Source organism: Nannobrachium achirus, assembly GCF_963921795.1.
Source record: "Nannobrachium achirus genome assembly, chromosome: 18".
NCBI lineage: Eukaryota > Metazoa > Chordata > Actinopteri > Myctophiformes > Myctophidae > Nannobrachium > Nannobrachium achirus.
In genome coordinates this window covers 49,002,537-49,025,314 of record NC_137825.1, presented here as the reverse complement: position 1 = coordinate 49,025,314, position 22,778 = coordinate 49,002,537, and the positions used below count along the sequence as shown (strand labels likewise).

General features: G+C 44.3%; 1 protein-coding gene across 1 annotated transcript; it reads left to right on the top strand.

Annotated features, from left to right (window-relative positions):
* Positions 1-4,396: 4,396 nt before the first annotated feature.
* Positions 4,397-11,228, top strand: LOC308303374 (heparan sulfate glucosamine 3-O-sulfotransferase 2-like; the record flags this gene model as incomplete). Its single annotated transcript, XM_080747728.1, has 3 exons — positions 4,397-4,923; positions 9,684-9,885; positions 10,812-11,228. The coding sequence occupies 3 exons, from the start codon at positions 4,397-4,399 to the stop codon at positions 11,226-11,228; spliced, it is 1,146 nt and encodes a 381-aa protein (XP_080603854.1).
* Positions 11,229-22,778: the final 11,550 nt, after the last annotated feature.

Sequence of the window (22,778 nt, the reverse complement as noted above, 5' to 3'; positions counted from 1 at the left end):
ATACTGGATTTGATTGTATATGTTATTGCGACCGTCAGGTCGCAGTTACTATCAAAACCTCCACCGGCTGTCCGTCAGTGTGTCAGTCTGTCCGTCACCCCTCATTTCTCACATGGCCCTCTTCTAGCGCCACCATGAGGCCGATTCTTGCCAAACTAAATTTTTGGACTCTCCTCCTACAAGTGTTGCCCTAAAATCACGCAAATCGGCACACAGTATGTCTACTCATGTCATCAACATGGATCTGTCCCATTTAGCGCCACCATCAGGCCGATTTTTACATGCGACCTGACGGTCGCTTATCTCCCGATTAGGGAGTCTTTACTGGTATGTATCAGTACAGCCCTACACATTAAATGTGTCATGTGTGTATGGGTTGAGAGACAAATCTGTCCCCCCCTCCCCCCTCCCCCTCCCACCGTCTCACATGCACACATAGGTCTGAGGTCTCTTTCCGAAGACCATGCTGTCATGGTTTGTCACGTTTTAGATAAGGCTGTGCACATTTCAACCGACAAGTCATTACCTTTCACTTTAACCCTGCAAGACCCGAATTAATTTCTACTGGCCCAAAAAAAAAAAAAAAATCAGATGGTGTTGTAGGAGTCCTAATCACAGGAAAATGTAATTTTAAAAAATGAATAATGTTTTTGTAAGGTTTTATAGCCATAAATCATAAATCATGCTCTAATTTGCATTTTGGGGATATTATTCACAATAATAACATAATTATGTACATGTTCTAGACATTCTAATGATCACGAAAAAAAATATTACAGGCATTTTACTTATGTTTTAGTGAGGAATAGCTTCAGTTAAAAAGTGAGATGTTGTTCGTCCAGACGCTGGAATTTCAACTTCTCTGGGAGGTGTGAATGTCAGCCTCTGTGGGGGGTATTTAAATGCAAATATCGTGGCCAATGGCATTGTAATACTAAACAATAGGATTTAATGGTGATGTTAATGTGAAAAAAGAACAGGAAAACTAATGATAATTTTTTTTTTTTATTATTAAAAAAATGTTGCCAAAAAGCAACGCTGAGCCTTGCAAGGTTAACCTTCTTACTGACTCATAAAGCCACGCAGCAATGCCATGTACATTTCAACATTGAAACCCTTTGAGTGACTGCTGGTGATACAGACATAATTGACACAAGGAATTAACAGACACACTTTGCAGATTACACCGGACCAGGGACGTGCTGGCCATTGGGAAAAGCGGGACAACTCCCGAACGGCCGGTTCATTCCCGGCCGGTCCAGGTCTTCCATAAGGAAAACAATAAATAAAATAAAATGTCGGCCTTCGTTCCATTTTGGGGGCTGGGCGGCCAACAAAGTAAATCGTCACTGAAACCTCATATCTCCAAGTTTCAAATGTATAAATTTTTTCGCAAAGCAAAGCCCTGCTTCATCATACAAGGCCGTTGCACAAAAGTAGTGAAAACAAGCACACAACGCCTCGCGGTGCGAGGCGTTGTGTGCTTGTAGATCGGCTGTTTTCACTAGTTTAAATCATTTTTAAAATGATAAATACAAAACAAATGGTTTTGGACATACAAGGTTTCCACCCGACAACGACGAAATATAACTCATGTACAGTAATTGGCCCACTGGCTTGTCAGTTGTCATGATCCGTTGGCCCACTGGCTTGTCACTTGTCATGATCTGAAATGGCAAATCTTTGAGTAGCAGCAGCAGCGCTATAGAGAGAGAGATCTCTCTCTATAGCAATGAGAGCCTCTCCAACTCTTTTTCCCGGGCTGAATCAGGGGCCCAGCATGTCCCTGCACCGGACATTGAATAACAGGAATCTGTACATAATTATGTACAGGATCTACTGACATTGGAGCTGGGAGGGACATTCATGTACATTATAAGGCATAGACAATAGGCCTGACATTGTAACATCATGTCTGCCCTATACTTGTGATGATAACATAACACGCTACTTTTCGATATCAGCCACAGTCAGGAATGGAGAGATTTGCACTCTACTGAAATGTGTTTTGCAAGAATTGGCCTCATGGTGGCGCTAGAAGAGGGCCATGTGAGAAATATGGGGTGGAGGTTGTGGGGTTGTGGTTTGGCAGCCAAGGAGTGTGTGTGCATAGTTTGGCATGGATAGAGGCAGCGGTGGTGGAGATATGAGTAGGGCATATGTGTGACGTGACGTGACTGACAAACTGACAGACTGACAGCCAGAGGTTTTGATAGTAACTGCGACCAAAGCAAGCAAACCCCTAGTTGCTCCCGGTGAGCAGGTTGGTGGATGCCTTGCATGGTTTCCTCCGCCATCGGTGTGTGTGTGTGTGTGTGTGTGTGTGTGTGTGTGTGTGTGTGTGTGTGTGTGTGTGTGTGTGTGTGTGTGTGTGTGTGTGTGTGTGTGTGTGTGCGCGTGTGTGTGTGAATGGGTGAATGTAATGCACAATCTCTGTAAAGCGCCTTGGATAAAGGCGCTATGTAAATGCACCATTCACCATTTTATATATAGTTTTGTTGTAGCCTACTGTAGGCCACGCCTAGGGTTGTAAGCCTGTTGTAAGCTCCAATACAGACAGGCTAATCGTTTTGCTTAAACTGGAAACCCTAAAACACTAAAACACAAGTAATATAGCGATAGCGTCATGGTTCTATGACATCAGTCTGGAAAGTCACGAGGTGACAACCACAATGCTGAACTTCCTGTATTTTCTTGCTGCTCTTTTAAAGTAAGAGACGAGTGGTCTACATTTAAACATGTATAGCGCTACTACTAAGATCACAATGTGATCACAAAAAAAAGATAAAGGTATCCAACTACAGTGTACTACGGGTTATGCTGAGAATCCCTCTGCCATTAAATGTCCCAACCACATCCACCAATAACGGTGACGAAAGAAGGACCATGGACAGCGCCTCGAGCTATTCAGCACCTTCAGGACCCTGGACAGCGCCGCGAGCAGGCGCAGGCAAGCCCTACACCTTCAGCACCGCCACCATGGACAGCGGCGGTGCAAACGCAACACCAGCACAGCACTATACTCTAACACCAGTGGTTCTCAAACTTCTACATTTCAAGGTCTCCCTTTAACTCTGACAGTGTACAAATGGAACCAAATGAACCCATACGGGTTCATTTGGTTCCATTTGTACACTGTAAGAGTTACAGATTTGTAAGGGTCAATTTAGACCCCTATAAGGGACGTTAGGGAATTTCTCACGTCTGCTAGTCAGTGAACTCCCTGAACCCACCCGAAACTGTGAATTCTACCGTGGTGTGTAGAGAAATTAAAATCAGTGGACGCAAAGCTGGGTTAGGCACCCCAATACACTAATAGGCTACTTTCTCTTTGGGAAACCAACGACTTTTTGAATCTAGAGAGTGGTGTGAAGTAACTAAGTAGGCCTAGATTTACTTATATAAGTACTTCACCTAAAGTAGGCCTACAATTTTGAGGCATCTTTACTTGAATATTTCCAATTACTTTTACTTCTACTCCACTACATCTCAGATCCGAATATTGTACTTTTACTACACTACATTTATTTGACAACTTTTAATTTTAGTTACTTTGCTGATATAAATTATGATATTATAAAACAAAACAAAAAACACTTTAGCCTCATTATATCCCTAGGCTATTTGAAAATAGCCGATCTACAAGCTCACAACGTGTCGCATTGCTATGGGTTTGTGAGCTTGTATCTGCCATCTTCAAACATTCTACATTTTGATGCCAACACTTTCATACTCTTACTCAAGTACCGTATACATTCTGAATTCTGGACTTTTACTTGTAACAGAGGCCTATTTCTACATTGCAGTATGGATACTTTTCTTAAGTGAAACATATTTGAGTATATTTTTTACACCACTGTATAGAACTATTCATGATCGGTGACTATGACTGCATGAGAACCGTAGGTTGCTTTCTGAAATGCAACGCTCTGATTCTGACGTCATGGCGTGAAAAACATCTCTCTCTCGCTGAGACGTCGGGGCTGACAGTCTGTGGGGAAAGTTGCAGCAGAGAGAGCAGAGCGCACTCCGCTCGTTCCCCGCACCGCGGTGCGTAATGGCCGGGCCAAACATCCAGGAATTTGGGGAATTCGGAGACTACAACAACTTCAACACCACCGCGCGGTGAAGGGACGACGTTCTCGCGCGTCGATGGGACCGTGCATCGCGTTGGATGCACGCGTCCAACAATCAGGCAGATTGATCATGGAAGTGTAGCGTGTCAACTAAAAGATGTACCAAATTTGACCGCTTTCGCATCTGAAGAGCGCACAACTCCCGGCCACAGGAGAACCATGGGTTAAGAACAAAACCGAAAGCAAAAGGTATACACGCAAACAAAAAAAAAGATCTACTTGGGGAGGGGAAAAAACATGCAATCCATATCCATGGAGAGATGGCATGCGTGCTCCTCATCGGTCGAGTTGTGCCGTCCTCCCACCGGCTCGTAAGGACGTGCATATGTCTGTTGTCCTTCTTTCTCACGTATCTGTGCTACTGCGCGCTGTTTTCCTCTGACACCATCATGCCGAATCCGGGCGATCGAGCGCCCGGCTGTCGGCACCGCGGCGTCCCGGCGGTCGACGGCGCCGGCAACAAGAGGCGCCTCCAGAAGTCCCTCTCCTCCTGCGTCTTGCCTTTCGACAGGAGGAGAGAGATCAGAGCCGACCGGAGACCCCCGCCGCTGCTGCTGCTGTCGCCTCCTCGTCGGAATAACGACACGATCACGGGTCCTGATCCTTCTCTCGGCAACGGCGTGAAGTTTGGGAATAAAAAGTTGCCGAACGCAATCATAGTCGGCGTGAAGAAGGGCGGCACCAGGGCGGTGCTGGAGTTCATCAGGATCCATCCAGATGTGCGGGCGGCGGGCACCGAGACGCACTTCTTCGACAGGAACTACGACCGAGGTCTGGACTGGTACAGGTATGGTAGAAAGTCTAAGAAAATATAGCCTATATCACACATTCAAATGTTTTTTTAAGAAGTAGTGAAATACTAGGTTTGAAGGATAGATATTGCTATGATGGGCTACATTTGACGTTTTTATCATTTGTATTAAACGTATTTAATGCATCACACGAGAAAGCCCATTTTATTCATTTTCGTATTGTTAAATTGATCAGTCAATGCGTGTACGAATGAATCAAAATGTAGGACTAATTAACGTTAAATATTCCTATAGCTATACCTTTGATATAGGACTCGTTGTTTTGTCGTTTTTTTTTATTATTATTATTATTACACTTTTAGGCTTGTTGTAACTTCATACACTTTCTGGTTTATAACCCGATATTAACGTTTAAATAAGAGCATATAACTGCTACACAGGCATTCACATGCATGTGCTGATAGTGAAATAGTCACATTTCGTTTGATGTATAGTGAAACACTGCGTGAACTCTTATAATTACTGTGCCAATTATGTCCAGATATAAATTAGCATGATTGATTGATTGATTGATTGATTGATTGATTGATTGATTGATTGATTGATTGATTGATTGATTGATTGAAGACTATTATAGGTTTGCGGAGGAAAAGGTACAGGAAAGTAGGCCTACAATAAGTTCACTGGTACACGGTCAACTAAAATGGTGAAAAAACCCACAAATGAAAGCTGTTGTTTTGTTTAAATTGGGGTCCCTGTTGTACTCATATACAACATTAATTGTGACAAAATAGAACACAGTAGGCTATATGCGGAAAATATCATCATGTATAATCATGTTAGGCATAACATTTGGAAACATCAAGCTTGAAAGTTGACAATTCAATGATATAGGTATTACTAGTACTCTGCAATGTGTTTAAAACAGGGGTCTTCAACGTTTTCAGGCCAAGGACCCCTTAGCTGAGAGAGAGATGAAGCAGCAGGGACCCCCACTACATTGTATAAAATTGTGTCACAGATTTAAAATGTTCATAGATTTCACAGACAGCTTAGACTTGTTTGACAGCACTGTCATCATGTTGGAGTAATCTTTTGAAACGTCAAATACTTTGCAAACCTCTTTGCCAAAAATAGCCGATCTAAAAGCTTACAACGCCTAGGCGTTGTAAGCTTGTAGATCTGCTATTTTTGGCTAATTTTCCACTCAGAATAAGGATGCTACTGTAGGTTCAAATGGTTAATGTAAAAAAAAACATGATAAGATTTGGTGGCCCCCCCTGTAGTAAATCTGAGTACCCCCTAGGGGTCCCGGACCCCCTGTTGAAGAGCCCTGGTTTAAAACAAATAATTAGGTGTCAGTCACACATGTATCAATAGCCCAATAGAAAATCGTGACTGAAAATCTCCACTGAATGCCAGCCTATAAAGAAAAGCCTGTCAGTATACCTGAAGATTCCACACCAGGGACGTGCTGGGCCCCTGATTCAGCCCGGGAAAAAGAATTGGAGAGGCCCTCATTGCGCGCTATATATGAGAGATATAGTAGCTGCTACTCAAAGATTTGCCATTTCAGATCATGACAAGTGACAAGCCAGTGGGCCAATTACATTAGTTATATTTCGTCGTTGTCGGGTGGAAACCTTGTATGTCCAAAACCGTTTGTTTTGTATTTATCATTTAAAAAATGATTTAAACTAGTGAAAACTGCAGATCTACAAGCACACAACGCCTCGCGGTGCGAGGCGTTGTGTGCTTGTAGATCGGCTGTTTTCACTACTTTTGTGCAAACAGTTTAATTTTTACTTTTGTGCAAACAGTTTAATTTTTTTCCTAATGGCCGGCCTGGACAGGCCGGGAATGAACCGGCCGTTCGGGAGTTGTCCCGCTTTTCCCAATGGCCAGCACGTCCCTGTTCCACACCCAGATTACTGCGGTTTTGAGTTGTGAGGCTTGATTTCAGAATTCAACATAATTCCAATCAATTATGTTCTGATTGTCAATTGTATTTTCTACCACCCACCTGCATAGGCAGACAGGTGTCTGTTATCAAACCAACAGGTGGTCGTAATCAGACAGCAGGCCTATGTAATTAGATGACACATGAGCCAATACAGATGATTTATGGATTTATGTCCCTTAGTAATAGGAATTAACGACGATCATTTTAGTTTTTGCATTTCAACTATTTCGACTTTGGATTACACACAGATGATGTGCATGGTCCACATTGTACAAAGTTTTTCCCATCTCACCGACCTTTTTTTGTACCCCTTCTCGTTTTGAAGTGCACTTGTTAAACCCATTTAGGTCTGGGATTATTGAATGCTTTAACTATTCAAAAATAGCAGATCTACAAGCTTGCAGCGCTGCGAGCTTGTAGATCTGCTATTTTTGAAAAAGTTGTGAAAATGTGTGCAAATCTTTGAATATATGTATTTTTAAAGCGAACGTTTGTAACTCAAATTTTGCTTCTGGGGGGTCCCTGGAACTAAATATTTTGAGATGGGGGTCCGTGGCCAAATACATATCATTTTGGGGGTCCTTCACGTGAAAAAGTTTGAGAACCACTGACATAGTAGTCTCTCAAGAACAGACTAACTGAGCTCCAGTTAAGTGAAAAGGACCTTTTCTTTGACGATGGCTAGCCAGATTGTTGACATAGAAACAGAGTTTTTTTTTTTTTTTTTTTAAACTTCAAAAGACACTTATAGAATCGGGTCAAAATTCAGATTTTCACGGTTTTTCAAAAAATAGCAGATCTACAAGCTCGCAGCGCTGTGAGCTTGTATATCTGCTGTTTTTCAGTAGTTAAAGCATAAAATAATGATACGCAATATTGTGTACCCGATCTAAATGGGTTAAAAAGCTTATATATCCTTCAAAAACACTACAATGGCCTAGTTTGTGGAACCTGAAGTGACCCCCGCAGAGCCATATTATTCTTATGCATACCTGGTGATTTATTATACTTGAACCAGGTCTGATGCACGGGAGAGTAGTCTCCTAGATAAGTCTCCTGTGACAACACACTACTATACCACTTTTTGCTTCAGCGTTCTTATTATCATTTTCATCAGGGGGAAACTGGGAACGGGCCAATGGAGCTTCCTTGTTAGGGTGGATCCGCGTGTGCCGTTTTGCAACTCGCGCGGCGCACACACTCACTCCTGGCCTAAATAGAATAATGTGCACATTTCCCATTTGACCACCAGTCACTGTCTTCTATGCCTCCGAATCACTTAAAGCCGTGGTTTTCAACCCTTTTCGTATCACGGTCCATTGTTTATTCAGGATTTGAGCCACACGGACCATCATTTGAAGAGATTTTAGCCTCCCAGACCCAAAACGTAGAATATTTCATTATCTTTGTAAAGATTTTGTCCACGATTCCATGCTGTATTGGTGTGGTACCATAGGAGAGATAACAGGCCAACGCTGATCAAAATAATGGTGTAGACTTGAAGATTATTTAACTTCTTGAGTAAAGTAGTTAAAATGAGTTAACTCTCAAGAGTCAAAGATCTATAAGGGTCCATTTGGTTACCGACTCTCCATCATTTAGCTGGGGACCACCTGGAACCCACTCAAGGACCACTGGTGCATGGTGCTATGAGGGTTGCTGGATTCTTTTTTTTTTATATATACTGTATATATAATTTGAGTCCCAGAGGGTTTTCAGCCAATTATGTTTACCCCCTTTTTGCACCAATTTAGTCGTTATACCAACACATTGCTGTGTTGTCACAGCTGTTGTATCCTACTGACTCACCTGCCAGTGAGGAGCCCCCACCAGGAGGACGTAGAGCCTTCGTCCGACTCCTCCCGCCCAACACTCCCTGCTGACAGGTGCCGCCCCCAGCCCGTATGGATACTTCAGTGGCGTAACAACATTGTGATAGGCCCTGGTGCAGATATTTGTTGTGGGCCCCCCAACCCACCCCACCCACCCCTATATACACAAGCGCAAGTGACATTTGAAATGTTTATTTATGTCCACATAAGCAGAAGTACAAGAATGTACAAAGGACATAAACAATATCATTGCAGTAAGCACTGGTGCCTAACTCTGTCCCCACTAGGGGGAGCACAAAGCTAGGAGACATTTGGCGCCGCACAGCGGCGCCGCGAAAAATTGTGTATTTCCGGTTATAAGGTCGGCCAAAATGGGTATTTTTGGGTATAAAGTCAACTAAAACGGGTTTCCTTTATTAAGTCATTTTCGGGTGTCTTTGGGGCTTCAGGGGAGGACCTGGATATGTTGCTTGGTGCGCACCTTTTGTGGTCGCGCAGACAGATTTTTTTTTCTTTTTTTTTTTCCTCTTCCTTCATGGGCCCCTGTGTGTGTGGGCCCTGGTGCGGCTGTACCAGCTGCACCTCCATATTTACGCCACTGGGATACATGCAATGACCAGTATCACCCTCCCCATTCGGCTTCCCTCCCCCGAACACGGACCAATCGCATTCGCACCGACGCCCGACATAGCCGGTTGCACGACAGGGGATTCGAACCCACAACCTTCCGTGGTGGTGGGCAGGGACTTTACCACTGCGCCACCCGAGCGAGGGTTGCTGGGTTCTGCTGGGGAAACCGGACAACAGGGGCATTTCTGCCTAATTTCTGACCCCATGGACAGTCATTTTGGATCAATATAAAATGAGCCTTGATGTTATTTAGGCCGGAGTTGTCCTACAAAGATGAGCTCCTAAAGACCAATTCGTGAAAATGTTGATTATACATTTATTTGAAAAGGATAGCATTTATTTGACTCATATATGTCACCTTTTCATTCAGAAGCCTCATGCCGAAGACCCTGGAGAGCCAGATCACCATGGAGAAGACGCCGAGCTACTTCGTGACGCGGGAGACGCCTCGGCGGATCTCCGCCATGGCCCGGGACGCCAAGCTCATCGTGGTGGTCCGCGACCCCGTCACCCGCGCCATCTCCGACTACACGCAGACCCTCTCCAAGACGCCCGACCTGCCGAGCTTCCAGGTAGGGCTGTCACGATCATGACATTTGACATGACGATTAATTGTCACTCAAATAACTGCGATTAACGATTTGATTGTGTTTTTTGTCGTTGACAATTACATTTCTGTTTGGCTTTTTAGGCTTTGAAGTTGCACGTGGCAATTATGACACGTAACTTAAATATACAAAGAAACTACTGACGTATTTGACAACTTCATACTTAAAAAAGAACATCGATAGTGGAAATAGCCGATCTACAAGCTCACAACGTGTCGCAGCGCAACGCGTCGTGAGCTTGTAGATCTGCTATTTCCACTACTTTTTTTAAAGTGTTTGAAACTACATTAACATTTCTCAACATGGAAACGATTATGACATTTGATATGACGATTAATTGTCACTCAAATAACTGCGATTAACGATTTAATTGTGTTTTTTTGTCGTTGACAATGACATTTCTGTTTGGCTTTTAGGCTTTGAAGTTGCACGTGGCAATTATGACACATAACTTAAATATACAAAGAAACTACTGACATATTTGACAACTTTATACTTAAAAAAGAACATCGATAGTGGAAATAGCTGCGACGCGTTGTGAGCTTGTAGATCGGCTATTTCCACTACTTTTTTTAAAGTGTTTGAAACTATATTAACATTTCTCAACCATGGAAACGATTATTACGATTATGCAAAAATAATTGCGATCACCTCAAATAATTGCGATTAGACGATTGTGTAATAATTGTGACAGCCCTACTTCCAGTGCGACCCGTTGTGAGCTTGTAGATCTGCTATTTCCACTACTTTCTTTAAAGTGTTTGAAACTATATTAACATTTTCTCAACCATGGAAACGATTATGACGATTATGCAAAAATGATTGCGATCACCTCAAATAATTGCGATTTAGACGATTACGTAATAATCGTGACAGCCCTATACTTCCAGGAGCTGGCGTTCCGGAACCAGAGCCTGGGCCTGGTGGACACGTCGTGGAACGCCATCCGGATCGGGCTGTACGCCCTCCACCTGGAGAACTGGCTGCGCTACTTCCCGCTGGCCCAGATCCACTTCGTCAGCGGCGAGCGGCTGATCACCGACCCGGCGGGGGAGCTGGCCCGGGTCCAGGACTTCCTGGGGCTGAAGCGCATCGTGACGGACAAGCACTTCTACTTCAACCGGACCAAGGGCTTCCCGTGCCTGAAGAAGCCGGAGAGCAGCGGCTCGCCCCGCTGCCTGGGCAAGTCCAAGGGCCGGACGCACGTGCAGATCGACCGCGACGCCATCGAGCAGCTGCGCGACTTCTACAGGCCTTACAACGTCAAGCTCTACGAGATGGTGGGCCACGATTTCAGATGGGAGTAAAAACCGAGTTGGTGTGGGAGCCAGGGACGTGCAGAGAATGTTTAGAGAGGCAGGGGGCTGACGTTTCTAAAAGGGCCTTTCGGTGGAAATATCGAAAATAGCAGACCACCTCATAACCGTGTCGCGCTGCGACGCGTTGTGAGTGAGCTCGGAGGTCGGCTATTTTCGATGCTTGATTTCTACACAGAGAGGGCAATTCTTTCAACATGAGACGCTGCCTTCGAGTTCAGGAGAGTTTGGACGAGGCAATTCTCTTGAACACTGCCTTCAGGTACGGCATGGAAAGAGCACATTTGCATTTCTTTCACCATAGTAAAAACTGCATCCATGGTCTGAAGAGGGCACTTTTTTTTACAGACGGATAAAAGGGCAGGGGCTCAAGTCCCCTTTGATGTCTATGTGTGCACGTGCCTGACTGGGACTATTTATAAGTGGCACGAGGAAAGGCTTTTGTCTTCCACAAACGTACAAAGCCTTTCAAAGTTTCGGCTGCCTACGGGGAATTGAGTGGTTTTTGTCGTTGAGGAGGAAAGATGATTTCCGGCCAATTTTGAAGGGAAGAAGCGAAGACAGCAGTAGTTTTTTTCTTCTTCTTTTTTTTTTTGTTGGAGTGACACTAATGAGTAAAGCAAGATCACAGATTGCATAGCGTTTTGATAGCACAACTGAATTTAGCCACTGCCTGTCAACGTCGATATCAAGTTTGCTGTTAGATATACAGGCTAAGCAATATTTCGGCTTTCACAATTTTGTGCTATTGCAGTATTCTCTATGCTTAGCTTGCCCATTTGCTGACTGGCGTATTAATAATAAATGGATGGAAATTCCAGGGAATGAGATTAACTCCTCTTTAAACTTTCCCCACTAATCAAGGCAAGGATTAAAAGCAAAGGCCTTGGAAAATGTCAGTGACATCTTCAGAGGGGGCTATAATAAGCCTCAGCACTGTGTTGTGAGGCGTTCGAAATGTGAAGCACTATAAAGCAAATGCTAAGGCACACACGGCTACACAAGGACACACGCGGTACATTTAATCATGATTTTCACGGATTCAAATATATTTAAAGGTTTGTTTTTTGGGGGGCTTTTATGCCTTTATTGACAGGACAGTAGACTGACAGGAAATGGCGGAAAAGACGGGGAGTGACATGCGGCAGCAAAGGTCGTCCGGATCGGGAATCGAACCGGCGACGCCGCCAGGCATCCATGCCTATGTGGACCAGTATAGGCCAGCGGGCCCCCCGATTAAAATATATTTAATTCACATCATAGGATGGAAAGGTGAAGTCATGTATCATGCATGTTTCCAGGGGCGTCACAAGGAGGGGGGGGGGGAGTGGGACTGAGTTACCAGGGCCCAAGGTGGAGGGGCCCTAGTAACTTTAGCTATTGAAAAAATAGCAGATATACAAGCTCACCGAGTGCCGCGCTGCGAGCTTGTAGATCTGCTATTTTTGAAAAGTCGCGAAAATGTGTGCAAATCTTTAAAGCCATACTGTGTAAGTTGCCCAACTAGTGGTCATTAGCCCTATAGCAAACCGCGGTCGCGTCCGCGTCTTTCGTCCGTTTTTCGTACCTTCAGACCCCCGCGTCTGCCTCCACCTCGCTGAGATCTATCTTTTAAGGGGTCCCTTGTTCCTGTGCGTTCAGTAATTCCAGAGATACGGACTCCTTCACCCTGCCTGGTAGGCGAAATTACCTAGAGAAGGGATGGTACAAACGGGCGACAACAAATATGGGTGCCATAGCGACCCCACTTCAAGATGCGCTGTGATTGGCCGGCAGTTGTATAACCCTCGCTGTGATTGGCCGGTAGTGTGATGACGCAATTTTGGCGCGAGATCCGGTCCACGGCAAGGATCTCAGTTTACATATAGAGAAGGCTTTACAGGCTGAAATTCACGGCGCGGATCTTCTAAAACTTTTGTGATTTAATAGTTAGGAGAATTTTAAGATTTGTTTTATAAAAAAAGTTACATAGTACAACTTTAAATATATGTATTTTTTAAGCAAACATTTGTAACTCAAATTTTGCTTCTGGGGGGGTCCCTGGAACTAAATATTTTTGGTCCGTGGCCAAATGCGTATAATTTTGGGGGTCCTTGACATGAAAAAGTTTGAACACCACTGACATGGAAACATAGGTTTCTTGCACACATTTTCACGATTTTTCAAAAAATAGCAGATCTACACGCTCACAGACTCTGTGAGCTTGTATATCTGCTATTTTTCAATAGTTGACATTCATGGGGGGCCCGCAGTGAATCCTTGTACCCAGGGCCCAGAATTTGGTGTGACGCAACTGCATGTTACAATTACTTGCTTACTTTGATTATGCACAATCAATGTTTCTGTTTCTGTAGCAAGCACACTGTATTTCCTCGCTGTGTTATAGCCTCCATGCACTTCCCAAGTCACGCCATGAAAGGAGGTAAAACCTCGAATAAATACAATGACGTTCCTTCGCCACTCAACTCGCTCTGAGAGTAACTTTGAGGCACCTTGACCTTGGTACATTGCGTTTCTCAGAAACACATTTTGAAGCCGTTGGTTTTGTCCTGTCCCCAAGGTTTCTTGCCATGCTGTTTTCACAATTCCGTACACCAACACAGGATCTCTCTCTCTTCTCTAAATCAGTGGTTCTCAACCTGTGGGTCGGGACCCCCAGGGGGGTCCCCAAATTATTTTGGGGGGGTCCCCAGATGATTAACTTAATGTGAAACATTGTTTCACAGTAAACACACCAACATACATTTTATGTGTATAGGGGGTATCTGCACATTTCTAAAGTAACAATTTAAGGACTTTTTATTACCTCTAAAATGACAAATTAAACATTGGGCAAATTGTCAAATATTAGAGGCAGAAATTGTGAAATTAGCCGATCTACATGCTGTAGATCTGCTATTTTCACAATAGAACTGTGTGTGTTATACTAAATGTAATGCCTCAACTCTTAGTGCTCGCCAGGGTGGGGGGTCCCCAGTTAAAATATGATTATTTGGGGGGTCTCGGTCTGAAAAGGTTGAGAACCACTGCTCTAAATTGAAGCTTGATGTCACGATTGAAAGTTTTATCTGTATGCCCAATCATCCATTTAAGTGTTGCGACATTACTGTGGATTTCATCGCGCCTTTTTTCCATCTTTTTCCACAAATGAAAACATCTCTTTGTCGCATTCGAGGCTATAAGCAAAACAACCGCTTTGCATTAAAACAAAGGTTGTGCGGGTTGACATGGCTTTGTTGGCTAAAGAATTCCAATCACTTCTCAAAGACAAAGGAGGGACAGCCTGGTTGTGGCAGGTTATCAAATAGATTCTGGGAACCAGTTGTCACACGATTGCACTGAAAAAAAACTTGGTGAAATTTGGTTGCATGCTATGAATGCTAAAACCTAGGCAGCCTGAGGTCGATTCAGGCTTACCAAATGAGAGACAGCCTCGCGGCAAAGAAATCACTTATGATATATGTGCTAAAGGGATGTGGGGACATGTCCTATCAGTCGGAGGAGTGTGCACTGAATGACTAAATCATCAAAGATGAAGAATACGATTCAAAGTCCCCTTTTTGTTGGAGTAAATTTGGTTAGCAAGGCTCGCAAAGGGAAAACCACGCCTATTCAAAACCGTGATGGGTATTTCATAATGTAATATTCGGAAGTTTTAACAGCCTAAATTCTGCCGAACCACGTACGTTATTTTCAAGTAGAAGCCTGTAGAAATGTTCTTGAACATTCTTCTTCAACAGGGGGTCCAGGACCCCTAGGGGGTCCTCAGAGTCACTACAGGGGGTCCTCCAAATTCTTGTGTGATAGAAACTGTTTTCCCCTTTTTTATATTAAGCACTTGAACCCTAGTGCCCATATTCAGAGAACTTTAGCCAAAAGTAGCAGATCTACAAGCTCACAACGCCTCGCGCTGCGAGGCGTTGTGAGCTTGTAGATCGGCTATGTTTGGCAAAAAGAGGTTTGGTGTAGAGGGGAAAAAGAGCAGACTAAGTACAGAGAAAGGTCAAGTTAATTAAGTATTGACGGTTCAAGTGGTTAAATATCTGAAATTGACATGAATCCAAAATATACTGATGATTGTGCCGTCAAACAATGAAACAATATGGAATCTGTGAAGAGGTTGTGGGGGTCCCCGATTCATCTCTCGCTCAACTAAGGGGTCCTTGGCCTGAAAACGTCTAGAAATACTAGCCCCAAGAGCCAAGAGGTCAGGCCGAGTTCCCAGTGAAGTTCAATGCTTTAACTTTAACCACTGCGAACAATGTAAACAGAAAGAATGAACTCCAACCAAGTGCATTCGTTCCGCCAATGGTGCAGTACTGTTAATTGGACGGATTGGAAGTTGGTTTTAATGCATAACATTATAAGCACCTCTCCTGTGCTATCGACATACTGTGTAAAGGTACCTGGGAACTGCACTGCCGTTATCAGCTGGGACTATGTGCGGAGAAATGCACAATATGTCTGCAGGCTGTCCCGCAATGCTTGTTTTATTGCATGATAAGAGTTGTAAGCTACTTAAAGGAGCATGAAACACAAAATCACTTTTTCTATAAATATATATTATATAAATGAGTCACTTGTGATAGGGAGCAGTGATATGGTTCAATTTGCCCATAGGCTTGGGGATTCAGAGCTTTCTGCTGTCTCTGTAGCTATTTCTGTGTAGGCTACTTCCAGTTTCTAGGTCAAAAAGAAATATTTCGCGCCACTCATTAAATATTAGCTATCATTGTTCTGTGGTGTAATGTGACGTAGGCATATCTAATTAATATTAACGTTTGTTTTACAGAGTTGTATCAAGGGGGGCGTGGTTTCACTGTATGCTTGTTTCAGCCAGAGAGAAGAGCAGGCGCTGTCAACAGACAGTTACACTGTGTGGTGCCTGTGTTATTTTCTGTGTAGTGTAGTGTGTGTGTGTGTGTGTGTGGGTACGTGTGTGCGTGTCGTGACAGTGCACGCACGCACACACACAACGTCCACACGCGAAAAATAGCAGATCTACAAGCTGTGAGCTTGTATATCGGCTATGTATGTAGCCTAGCTAGCTAATAGCCGTAGAGCCGAAACCAACGTGTTTACATGTCAAGCTGCTGCTGCTACGGCTGTTAGCTAGGCTACATAGCTACATAGCAGATATACAAGCTCACAAGAGCTTGTAGATCTGCTAGTTTTCGTTTGTGGACGTTGTGTGTGTGCGCGCGCACTGTCACGACACACACACACACACACACACACACACACACACACACACACACACACACACACACACACACACACACACACACACACTACACAGCAAATAGCTATAGCGCTAGCCTAGCGTCCATTCTTCACTGGTTCCGTGGTCCAGAGCTGGAGAAAGTTTGTCCATGGATTAAAGCTCAGACAGCTTGTTTGTAAAATACCTGCACATTTTAATTGGTTATAGAACATGGAGTTGCCGAATCTTTATACTTTTTACACCTCCAATGTCTGGTTTTAAAAAATGTTTCCGAAATGGAAAAGCAACAACTGCCCACTGCTGACAGGCTTCGGTTTGTCTCTCTCTGATAGAAGACGCATTACTCTGCCCCCTCCCCCCACAACGGTAGATAACCACGCCTACTTCAGATTTCTTTTCATGTTCTGAAATCCCATAAAACAAATTAGAGGCGGGGTTTCACGCTCCTTTAATTATGACACCCTCCCCACCAAAAAGGGACACTCCAGGATTGAGCCCAGGATAAAATAATATAAAAAAACACTTCACACTAGAAAACACTGTTCCTAAAGAAACAGTGTGGGTTAGAGTAGCACGCTAAGTGCAGTATGATGATGTATCTAGATCAGGGGTCTTCAACAGGGGGTCCGGGACCCCTAGGGGGTCCTCAGAATTACAACAGGGGGTCCTCCAAATCTTTGAGTGATAGAAACGTTTTTTTTTTCTCCTTTTTTATATTCACCACTTGAACCCTAGTGTCCATATTCGGAGAACTTTCGCCAAAGATCTACAAGCTCAGAGCTTGTAGATCGGCAAAGAGCTTTGGTGTAGAGATCGGCAAAGAGCTTTGGTGTAGAGGGGAAAAACAGCACACTAAGTACAGAGTGAAAGGTCAAGTTTATTAAGTATTGACAGTTCAAGTGGTTAAATATTTGAAAACACAAATTGACATGAATCCAAAATACACAGATGATTGTGCTGCCAAACAATGAAACTATATGGAATCTATGAACAGGTTGTAAGGGTTCCTGCTTCATCTCTCTCTCAACTAAGGGGGACTGGACTGAAAACGTTGAAGACCCCCGATCTAGATATTTGCTCATATTGTCCAGTCAGAAAAGGGATAGGGGCATCAGTATTTGATACAAAGGAAAAACACTGCACACATGCACATGGTCATACACACAAAGTCGCGCATCGGAGTAGCACCGCTCAGAAATGGCATCACACAATCTGCATGTGTTCATTTAATTCAAGGGTCTTCAACAGGGGGTCCGGGACCCCTAGGGGGTCCTCAGAGTTAGAGGGGGAAAAGAGCAGACTAAGTACAAAGTGAAAGGTCAAGTTAACTAAGTATTGACGGTTCAAGTGGTTAAATATCTGATAACACAAATCTAACTAAGTGTCTCTTAGGTTCCATTTGGGTTTGAGTTTTTAAACCAACACTGGCCGATTCCACAGCAGTGCACTCCACCTAATGGCTCTTTTTTCAGCGGCCATCTTTCTTCCTGTCCAGGCATTCATTAAACTCGCAGGACCTCGGGAGGGGGGGTGGTTCGGGGAGCTCGGAGTGCGTGGCTCCGCCAACCTCTGATGGCCTCCTTGTCACCGCGCGCTTGCCGGCGGCTCATTTCCGTGGCCCTGTTGAGCACACACACACACACACAGGTGAGCGTCTAGCCGGCGAGCGCGCCGTGAACGGCAGCTCTCTGTATGGTACACATGGGTCCTAATTAGGCCTCAGGGCTGGAGAAGAGCGATCCCTACAACACCCATCAGCCAGAGTCTGATTAGACTCTCCCGGTGAAGGGCTCTCCTGAGATTGCCTGCAGGTCAAGTCTCTCTCTCTCTCTCTCTCTCTCTCTCTCTCTCTCTCTCTCTCTCTCTCTCTCTCTCTCTCTCTCTCCTCTGAGAATAATATGAATTCTCTCAGGGAACCAGCCCATGCAAATAATTCAACGCTTTGCATTTGGGAGCTCGAGTGATTCTATGCATTTGTAGCAGTTACTCACGATTCTTTTCTTTTTTCACGATTTGATCTGTGAGTGTGGATTACGGTATATATATATATATATATATACATACAGTAATAATGTTAACATTGTTAAAAAACAACTAATTGAAGGAACAGTTTCTGTTTAAACAATCCAGTGACATATATCAACTGTCCCACGTTGACAAAATACATTTCTGAGATCATCAATATAGCCACTTGAACAGAAACACGTGTGATGGATGAACAAAAGCTTTTCTTCTACATATGAACATTTCATCCATATCTGATGGATCTCTGGTAATTATTAAAAGCGAAAATTACCCAAGGGAGCTAAAAGCAAGGATTGGTTAATGCTTGTGTGCGTGCTCAGCCATTATTGCTTGTGTACAACAACAAGGCTTCAAGGACAAAGCCAAGACATACTGTTCTTTTTCTTCCTCTTTAGGGTTCCTCGGGGACTAATATTTCCATGCTACATGATCCGATATCGATTTTATACTTGATGCTGCATTGTGGTGTTAGAGAGAGAATCGAGTATCTCTGGAACCAAACAAGCCATCACATGTTTATCTTCCAGTTTTTCTATTTTGGAGAAACGTCAAATCCACACAAAGGAACAAACTACTCCCTTAGAAGCAGTTCTGAGCCATCATTACACAAGTACAATTTCTAACACATATTAAACCACCGTTAAAAATATACATGTCTACAGGGGGAAAAGTATTTTACATGTGCACTGCCTAACGTCTCACCCTGTATTAAACTAGCACACATTTTCACAGCACAGTTTTTTCCCCCCTCCTTTGCTCGGGACATTTAGATGAGAAAGAATGAGGTTCCTCGGTATCCGAGTGAGACGGCAGCTGACACCGCAGTGGAGGAGAGACTCAGCACTGTAACCGCGCTCAGTCCTAATACTTCAGAATAGTTTAACTGCCGCAGCCGACAGGATGTCCCAGTGGTCGAACTCGCCGGTGGCTTTGGAGCCAAATTAAAATGAAGGGATGACAACTGTGGCAGTGTCTCCAGCCCCTAATGATACATGCCTCACACACCTATCCTCGCGCAGACGTCTGACCAAAACTTCAAAAGTCTGCAAGTGTGACACTTCTTTCGCGGGACTTGTGTGTGTAAGGAGCACGACCCACAAAACATACAGAGCGTGTTGAAGCAATAAGCCACAAGAGGCGAGTGGTTACCGGGGTATTTTACACCAGCTGAGAGGCGTTGGGAAACACGAGGCGTCAGCCACATTCCAAGAACGGAAGCCAGTGTGTGTTTATAAAGTCATATCATTCTTTTTGCCAAACAATGGGGAAACAACACTTAAGTGTTAGATCAGTCTCATGTTAAGAACCATATTCGATCCATACACATGTTTATTTTCATCCAGATTTTAGCTGCTGTGGGTGAACATCACATCAAAACCGCTAGCATAGCAACCTAAACTAAACAGCCGAGTAGTGCCTGGAGAATAGAGGCGCTTGTTGCCTTTACAAGCCCCGCCCGGAGCCATTCAGTCACCATCAGATGCATGCGGGCGGTGCTTAGAAGCGCACGCACGGCAGGATTTGAGAGAAAATCAAACGTTCCCTTCTCTAGTTCAGCCTCACAGCACTGTGGAAAGAAATGACGCACCTGGCTTTGATATAAACTGATTCAAGGCGGGGGTTATAGTTTCAGATACCACAGCAATTAAAGGGAAACCAGCCAATCAGAATCAAGGAATGGAAGTAGCCGTTTTAGAACGCGCAATAAGGCTCGGACAGTAACGTCGACTTTTACTGACGGCCCTAGGCCTACTACAGGTCTACGAGGCAGCGTTTTGCCGCCCGAGATGATACTCTTGCAACGTACAAAAAGGAAAATGTGTTCCTTTTTTACTTGGATGAACATTTCTGCATTTGTGCCACAAATGATCCATCCGCCGGTACCTTGCCATACCCCCCCCCCCCCCCCCCGCGCGCTTTTCAACTCGCCCCCCCGCAGAGAGATCTGGGGAGGGGACGGCGGCGAAGACGAGATCGGGTGTGACAACTGCCCCCCCTTTCAAGATTTACATGAGAAACGCCGGAAAAAAAAGTCCTCCAAATTAGAAACGGTTGTTCGGTCGCTTGTCGCCTCGTTGTTGCATCCATTTGTCAGGACTTGCTTGGTGTCTGTTGTGTGTGTGTGTGTGTGTGTGTGTGTGTGTGTGTGTGTGTGTGTGTGTGTGTGTGTGTGTGTGTGTGTGTGTGTGTGTGTGTGTGTGTGTGTGTGCGCGGCGTTGGCCAAAGCGAGGTAGACGGCTGATTAGAACAGAGGAAGCAGCCAGACCTTAGCGGGGCTGTGCTCACCGGGAGACGTATTCTAATTAGAGCGCGGGAGCCCCTGCGTTCGTACGCTGACGAGAATAACAAGCCTCATCCCCGAGGCTGACACGGCGAGATCAACCTTCGCCACGACACATCTGCTGGGGAAAAAATACGACAACACGTCTGAGCGCGTCGACAACTTCAGGGAGGAAAAGCACGAAGACCACACCTGAGTCGACAAATCCTAGACTTTGACGCGTTGGGACTTTGAAGCGGTGTTGTGCACACGTCTTGCGGGGTGGGCTTTCTAGGCGCCGTTTGTCTTTGAAGGGATATAATCGTCGTTGTCGGGTGGAAACCTTGTATGTCCAAAACCGTTTGTTTTGTATTAACCCTTAAGTTCTGTTCGGGTCATTTTGACCCGTTTTACATTTTCATTTGGAAAAAAAAGGTAGAAGTTTAAATGTGTTCCACCTGAAACTCACTGGCCTTAAAGATTCTTCTGAGATGAACATGTAAAAAAAATATGTTGGCACTACACCCATGCTACACCCCCCTCATATTTTTTGAACCTTTAGTGCTGTTCGGGTCATTTTGGCCCGGAAGCACAGATGTACAGAAATACACAGTATTATGCCAAAACACAGACACACAGTCACCCCCACTTCTAACACCCCCCTTCCGAAGCCCCATAACACTTTTTTAAAACCGTGAGGCGTTGTGTGCTTGTAGATCAGCTGTTTTCACTACTTTTGTGTGATGGCCTTGTGTGATGAAGCAGGGCTTTACTTCGCGAAAAATTACAAATTTGAAACTTAGAGATACAAGGTTTCTGCACGACAGTGAGACTTGTAGTTTACAAAAGTTTGGCTGGTGATGAATAGATTCTTTTGAAAAGGGTTCCACTTAATTCAAGATAAACATAATAGTAAACAACGCTAAAAAGTATATTGTCGACATTTCGGTTGCCTTTTCAGTGCTTCGCGTAATGTTACCTGAGGAGGGTAGGCCATCCATTCACTCGTTCCACACAAGCACCGCCCAAGGACCACTTAAACACTTGAAACACCAGAAGCCGCCTGGAGGAGGCCTGTACGTGCCTAGGGCCTCCTCGGCGGCGTGATTGTAGGATTCGAGTCAAATTGGTCTCCTTTCCGGCAAGAGCCGGCGCCATCAGACATGCTGAGAATCTGTATTAGCCAATTCAGAACGGGTACATATTATTGTGTATCATTATTTTATGCTTTAACTATTGAAAAATAGCAGATATACAAGCTCACAGCGCGGCACCGAGTGCCGTGCTGCAAGCTTGTAGATCTGCTATTTTTGAAAAATCGTGAAAATTTGAATTTTAAGTGTCTTTTGAATCCTTCTAAGGTTTTTTGAAAAACCTATGTTTCTATGTCAGCAATCTGGCCAGCCATCGTCAAAGAAAAGGTCATTTTCACTTCAACTGGAGCTCAGTTAGTCTGTTCTTGACATACTACTATGTCAGTGGTTCTCAAATGTTTTCATGTCAAGGACCCCCAAATATTTATTTGGTCACGGGCCCCCATCTCAAAATATCTAGTTTCAGGGACCCCCCCCCCCCCCACAAGCAAAATTTGAGTTACAAATACATATAAGATTTGCACACATTTTCACAACTTTTTCAAAAATAGCAGATCTACAAGCTCGCAGCGCGGCACTCTGTGCCGCGCTGTGAGCTTGTATATCTGCTATTTTTCACTGGTTAAAGCATCCAATAATTCTAGGCTAAATTACTGTGCACACGGAGCGGCACGCCCCGTGCAAAATGCCTCGCCGCTACGTGAACGCCATGCAAATCGGGGACAAAATAAAAGGGCATCCCATCTGCCATATTATGTGAAAGACAGGCAAAGCAGGAGGGAGAATCCTCATTCTAAAGGGCATCGGTGCAATGCATTTCAGTGCTAAGTGCTCGTGTCAAAACGTTGACCTGCTCAACGCCTCACAGTATGTCTCTCTGAAAACCCGCTTCCGGGGAGTAGTGATGTGCGTATCGATGTTTATATCGATATGTCGAT